General features: G+C 31.9%; 1 protein-coding gene and 1 long non-coding RNA gene across 2 annotated transcripts; both read left to right on the plus strand.

Annotated features, from left to right (window-relative positions):
• The first annotated feature begins 411 nt into the window (after positions 1 to 411).
• Positions 412 to 789, plus strand: LOC113786968 (uncharacterized). The gene has a single exon (XM_027335230.1). It carries the CDS (start codon positions 412 to 414, stop codon positions 787 to 789), a length of 378 nt encoding a protein of 125 aa, XP_027191031.1.
• Positions 790 to 1243: 454 nt separating this feature from the next.
• Positions 1244 to 5038, plus strand: LOC113787037 (uncharacterized). The gene is made up of 3 exons (XR_003473226.2): positions 1244 to 1320; positions 2456 to 2520; positions 4457 to 5038. It is a non-coding gene; the product is annotated as an uncharacterized lncRNA (long non-coding RNA).
• The last annotated feature ends 2553 nt before the right edge of the window (positions 5039 to 7591 follow it).

The following is a 7591-nucleotide window of genomic DNA, read 5'->3' on the forward strand; positions in this document are numbered from 1 at the left end:
AGGATGAGTTCAGCCTACCACCCAAAACAGATGGTCAGACTAAGAGAACCAATCAATCCCTAGAAGACTTATTGAGAGCTTGTGTGTTGGAACAAAATGGAAGTTGGGATATCTTTTTGCCACTTATAGAGTTTACCTATAACAATAGTTTCCACTCTAGCATCAGAATGGCCCCTTTTGAGGTGTTGTTTGGGAGAATATGTAGGACCCCTCTGTGTTGGTTTGAGACGGGTGATAACCTTGTGTTAGGACCTGAGATTGTTCAACAAATTACTAATAAAGTAAAAATGATTCATGAAAAGATGAGAACATCTCAGAGTAGGCAAATAAGGGAAAAACCTCGAATTTACATAAGGTGATCATGTATTTTTGAGAGTTACTCCAACATCTGGGGTTGGTCGGGCATTAAAAATGCGAAAGCTTACACCTCGGTGTATAGGACCTTACCAAATTCTTAAACGTGTCGGTAATATAGCATATCAGATCGCGTTGCCTCCATCTCTTTCTAATCTTCATAGTGTCTTTCATGTGTCTCAACTTTGCAAGTACATTTTCGATCCCTCGCACGTGATTGAGTCAAACAAGGTACAAATAAAAGAGAATCTAACTTTTGAGACCTTACCGCTACGGATTGAGGACCGGAAGATCAAAGAATTAAGGGGTAAGACGATTTCATTGGTAAAGGTTGTCTGGGGAGGTGCTACTGGTGAAAGTGCTACGTGGGAAGTCGAAAGTCAAATGCATGACTCTTATCCCGAATTGTTTTCCCCAGGTAAATTTCGAGGATGAAATTTTTTTTACAGAGGGAGAAATGTTACACCTCAAATTTTTAATAAATATATAATAGTAATATTATGATAAATTATATTGTATGTGTATTTGTTGTAATGCGATAATTTCCTACGTGTTTTTTTGTTTTTGTTTTACCCTAATAATTTATTTGAATTATTAATATTAAATATAATTATTTAAATTAATTTTGGGCAAATGAAAAAATAAAAAAATAAGAAATAAACTTGTGTATTAGTACACTAATCTTTTAACATCAGCGTTAAAAGGGCGAATCATAATAATAATAATAATAATAATAATAATAATAATAATAATAATAATAATAATAATAATAATAATAATAATAATAATAATAATAATAATAATAATAATAATATTATTATTATTATGAATAATGTAAACCTAGTTGTCCCTATATATATGTATATCCGCCTCCAAATGGGAAGAATGCGCCTCGGGTCGTGCTAATAGAATATTAGAAGAAAACACAAGGTTTAGCTCTACCAGCCGCTTCCTATTTGCAATCAGGTACATGGATAAACTTCATCTATTTGATTTCAACAAATATATATGAATGTTGAGGGATAAGTAGGATGAGTCATACATATGAATTTAAGGGATAATTAGGATGAGTCATACTGTGGAAATTGGCACACAAAAACAACAATCAATAACCTATAATTCAACTTGATTAGCATGATTAGTATTATAGGCTTTTTTTTTTTTTTGAATTCTAGTGGAAAAATATAATTATTTTAGGAGTAAATTTGATAATTAATTTAAGATTGTAAATTTGATAATTATTTTAAGATAGTGAATTTGATAATTATTTTAGGAGTGAATTTGATAATTATTTTAGGATAGTGAATTTGATAATTATTTTAAGATAGTGAATTGGATAATTATTTTAGGAGTAAATTTGATAATTATGTTAGGATAGTGAATTTGATAATTATTTTAAGATAGTGAATTTGATAATTATTTTAAGAGTGAATTTGATAATTATTTTAGGATAGTGAATTTGATAATTATTTTAGGATAGTGAATTTGATATTTGTTGCTAGGATAGTGAACTTGCTGGAACACGAAGACGGAACTCATCATAGACATTGAACTTGAAAATTGCTTAGCAATATTATCATGATGCAGTAAATTTAGAGTAATATGTATTACCAATAGAGTCGGAAGTTGGAAAAGTTTTATTGTCACAAATTCAATTCTCAATATGAAAATATCTAATCCTGCTTTATTGGGTGAATTTATTCTGTTGATGGATATGATTACTCCTACCATTGGAAGGGTTATTTAATCTGGATATTTAGCTTGTGGGGTAAGTTTAATTGTCCGTCAATATTCTATATAAACTTCCATATGAATGCCTTTATTTAGTTTTATTCAATTGTAAGAACCCATAGTCTTGGAACCTTAAAGATATACTTCATTCTATATTTACTTCCCTGACTCACGTATTCTCTATCATATTTAGTTCCAAAAAAAAAATCTAATTATAGTAATATGGGGTTTGATGATATTAAATATATTTTTGGGTTATATTATAAATAGTAGATGATTTATTAATTAATTAATTTATTTAATTATATTTAGTCAGTAATTTATTTGTATTTGGTGGTTGTGTGGCTATAATTCTCTCATGGATTATTAGAGACGACGATCGACGAAGACGCAACAAATTAACGGATCAGTCATTTGGTGAAATCTTCAATTGAGGTAAGAGGTGAGATGAAGTTCGATTTTATGAGTATAAAATAACGTGAGTTGAACGGGAATACCGAAATTCCCAAATTTTCATTCGGGGCTTACTATGTACGGTTGAGCCCTATTGAGTAACAATAATTAATTAATAATATATGAATGGTAATAGTGAGGACTAAAATATAATTTAGAAACCTATAGAATTGTTGTGAATTAATTTATATTAAGATTGCGTGTTATTTGATTTTATGAATTTATACTAATTGTTATTGGATGAATGATATGTACTTGAGTGTTCTTATTACTTGATTGAAATTGTGATATTACTTGAATGTGCCACTTAAATGATTCCTTACCATGTGATTGATGAAACTGAATTGTGTATTGTGAGTAGTGTAAATCGAATAGTTGGATTTTGTTGTGATTTACTGATATACATATATAATGTTGAATGTTGTGAAGTCAAACTGAAACTTATTGAGTGTGATTTTGGAGTTAGAACTACTTTGTCATCATATAGGGAGAGTTTGACAAACCTAGTGATTCAGGGAAGTACAACTGAATGAGCCTGATCGTGGAGGGCTATAGTCGAACTGTAAGGTAAGACTGATAGACCTTGGGGGTACCTCTAGTGGAGAATTCCTAAGTGGATTAGTGAGTTATTCTTTAAGTCCTGGAGCTACCGTGCAACACAAGAGTACCCCGACCGTTGCGTATATGTGTCTCGGGTTGAGTTGAAGGGGTCTATGAGGATTTGGCCATTCATGAATTGTCTGTCCACTCTTGTAGTGGCATAGTATCATACCTCTTATGAGGATTTGGCCATTCATGAATTGTCTGTCCACTCTTGTAGTGGCATAGTATCATACCTCGTAACCAAGTACTTCATAGTAGAATGGTACCAAATGATGAAATATAGAGTATAGGACATGCATAACATTTCATCCTTGTCATTATCTTATTGTGAATGAATTTGATAAACCGTTGATATTATACACTTGATTGTTTTTGAGGTTGTAATAATTTGATTGCTTGTGTGTTCTCCTCGTGTATTTTATACTGTTACATAATTTCAATACTCACCCCTCATTGTTTGTGTTTGGCGTTTGCGGTGGACGCAAACGAGTTGTAAGTTGTAGGTGATGACTAGTACCATAAGGAGAGGCGGGAGCCATCATGTCTTGGAGACCCTTCTTATTATGCATTGTGTTGATGTTATTTTGAGTATTTTGATTTTGGGAATTCCCGCTCTTATAGTGACATCGGGTTGGGACTATATTTGCACTTAATTTAAAATATAAGTATGTGTACTTCAAAAAGGATTATGTTATCTAATATTATGATTTCGATGTCATTATGTTTGATCGAAATTTTGGATTTATGTGACGATTACGTGGTACTCTTTACCTTAATAAATAAATAAAACATATATGTTCGAAAGCTTATGTATTAATTGTTAGAAGAATTTCACTATTTTAAAAGAAAATAAAAATTAAATTTTTATTTTTGGGGTTTAGGGTGTCATATTACGTGCATGTGTGTGTCCAGAATACCTCAGGGGTATGAGCGATGTCTGATAGGTCTCATAACCCCGGTGTATTTTCTATTTGTATACTTTGGATTATCGTCCCAAAAACTATATTAGCTGGTTTGTATTTATGATGTAATTAGTTATAATTCTTTTTGTTTTGTGTTACGACATATTATTTTATTAAGTTGTATTTTTTTTATAAAAAAAAATGCACTCACGCTGTTAAAAATTGTGGTGTTACATTGTGGTATTAGAGCTTCGATTAGATTGTAGGTTGGGAGTCGTTATCTGGTCTTGCGTCGGGGTAAGTTGTTTGAGTTGTCAGGTCTTGTGTAGTTGTTATGCGTTGATGTAGTCGAAAGTTATTTTTGGAATTCTTCTAAGTGGTGTTAAGATTTCTTCTTTATGTTGGTTTTGTAGAAAACAATGCCTCCAAGAAGGAACAACGCTGCAAGAGTCAACGTCAACAGGGATGATCAAATGATTGAAGCAATGAATAACATGGTTGCTTTTGATGCTGCACAAACAGCTGCAAAGACTCTACGGGGTCTAGAGAAGAGGGAAAGGGAGATTTGTGCTGCTGAGTCAAGAGGATTGGAAGATTTTCTTCATCACAATCCTCCAAAATTCAGGGGTGATGAGAGTCCACAAAAATCCGACCATTGGATTTAGGAAGTGGAAAAGGTCTTCAAAATGATTAATTATCACGCAGAGGTGAAGGTCAATTATGCTACGTATCTGCTATTAGGGGTAGGGGTGGGAATAGGTCAGGCCAGACCAGGCTTTGAAAGGCTTGAGCCTGGCCTACGCTGAATTTTTTAGGCCTAAGCTTGGCCTACAGCCTATCATAGGCTTTTTTTCGGCCTGAGTTTGGCCTACGGCCTATCATGGCCTGGCCCGTAAGCCTATTTAAAAGTCTTATTCGCATTTAATATTTAAATGTTATATTTTATATATTTTTTAAAATAGGCTAAACAAGGTCTTTATATACAAGAAAAACTAATAAAATTATAATCAAATCTAATAAAATAATAACTAACAAGTTTGTAATGCAACAACCTTCCAATAAAAAAAACAAAATGAATTCATAATTAACAAACTCTAAAAAGTCCTTCTTACAAATAAAACGAAATGAGCCCCATAAACAGTTACACATATCATCCAACAAAACACATTAAAAGTCCAATGAATGAGAAAAATGATATCAAATCTTCAAGGTGATTTGTATCTCTTGTTTATCAACCTTAAAAAAAAATACATATATGTTAGACACTGAACTAAAAAATAATAAATAAATAAATGAGCAAATTTAAAAAAAAAAAATGATGCTCTATCCATACCAATTTACATGATGTGCTACCCATATTGATTTTCATGATGCTCTCCACATACCAATATCAATGTATGTATGTATATATATATTAAATAAAAAAATAATTTTTCTAACAAAGTGATTTTACATATATATTGAATAAAAAATGATTTTTCTATCACCCTTTAAACCCTAAAAAATGATTTTTTGCGTAAAAGAATAGATTTTTTCTTCAAACAACTGCAGTCACTATTACCTCTGAATGAAATGCTCTCAAACAAACTCAATTTATTACCTCTCAAACAAACTCTCTCAAACAAAATTATATTCACTATATATATATATATTAAATAAAAAATGATTTTTCTAAACAAAATAATTTTTTAAAAATCAGAAACAAACACACTTTATACCCTAATGATTTTTGGTGTAAAAGAATAGATTTTTTCGTGAAACAACTGCATTCACTATTACCTCTCAATGAAATGCTCTCAAACAAACTCAACTTATTACCTCTCAAACAAAACCCTCTCAATCAAAATCATATTGACTAATATATATATATATATATATATATATATATATATATATAAAGATAACAAAAAAACAAATATCCGTATCTAGACATATCCATATACCAATATGTATATTAAATAAAAAATGATTTTTGGTTTAACATAATAAATTTTTTATTGAAACGCATCTATTATTATCTGTCAAACAAATACTCTCAAACAAACTCATATTCAATAATAATAAACAATTAGGGTTTTCAAACTTTATATACTAATAATATATATAAAGATAACAAATAAATAGTATTGATTTTTATAAAAATATAAAGGTAACAAATAAATAATATTGCTTTTTATAAATAATATGTTGCTTACATACCTGATGTGCAATAGGGCAATGGAAATTAGAAAGAAAAAAATGGAGAATGGTGTAAATAATAAAATATATATAGGGCGGCCTGTTAGGTCTAATAGGCTTTTTTATAAGCCTGAGCCTGACCTATTTAAATAAATAGGCTTTAAAAACAGCATGAGCCTGACCTTTTATTAAATAGGTCAGGCTAGGCCAGGCCATAGGCCCCTGATGGATGGCCTAGCCTATTCCCATCCCTAATTAGGGGATGCTGAATATTGGTGGAGAAGTACAAGGCTTCTGATGGGATCAGCTCATGAGGAGGTGAACTGGGAGTCGTTCAAAAGGAAGTTTTTAGACAAATACTTTCCGATGAGTACCAGGACTAAGTTGGGTGATGATTTTCTTAAATTGTACCAGGGAAATATGATAGTGGGTGAATATGCTGCTAAGTTCGAATCATTGTCAAGGCACTTTAGGTTTTTTCGTGAAGAGGTTGATGAACAATTTATGTGTCACTGTTTCCAAAATGGACTAAATTATGATATTCAAGACTCTGTCCTGCCATTAAGAATTCAGTATTTCCAACTTTTAGTGGAGAAATGTAGAGACGTTGAGGACATAAAGAACAAGGGGACCAGCGGAGGAGGGAACTTTAGTTAAGGGGGGCCTAGTCGGGTGAACCATCAGAACAACAAAGAAAAACAAGTTGCTAATCCCTATAAACGACCACATAATAACCATAGGGGTCAGAATCGCCCAGTGAACCAGAACTTTGGAAGACAATTGGGACAATTAATTCGATATGGGGAAGAGGGGCATTATGCTAATGTTTGTACCTCTAAGAGTCTTCCATGCTACAATTTCCAGAAGCCATGGCACTTTGCAAGGGATTGCAAGGTTCCGAAGGTGGAACCAACAGTGAATGCAACTAGGGCTACTCGTCCTACTACTAAAGGACGCGTTTATTGCATGGGTGCTGAAGCTAGAAATCAATCTAGCAATTTAATCCAATGAGACTGCGAGATTGCAAGTAACACTCTAACTGCACTTTTTGATTTGGGGGAACCCATTCCTTCATTGCTATGGACTATGTGAATCATTTGAAGTTATATGTGTAAGACCCATAATTTTAACGTATACTTTATGTATTTTTGTGTATTTTGGGTATTCGCTCGGAGGCTTTTAGCCAAAGTTATTAATATTTTGGAGTTTATATGATCAAAAGATATTTTTATGCCGATTAGAATTACTCGTCGATGAATAAATTAAATTAACTGCGGTGAATCTTTTACGAAGAATTTAATGTGTTACGGGTGAAATGGTAATTTTAATAAATATGTAGATATTTGTTAAGTTATAATTAATATATATAT

Source organism: Cicer arietinum, chromosome 6 (assembly GCF_000331145.2).
Source record: "Cicer arietinum cultivar CDC Frontier isolate Library 1 chromosome 6, Cicar.CDCFrontier_v2.0, whole genome shotgun sequence".
Classification (NCBI taxonomy): domain Eukaryota; kingdom Viridiplantae; phylum Streptophyta; class Magnoliopsida; order Fabales; family Fabaceae; genus Cicer; species Cicer arietinum.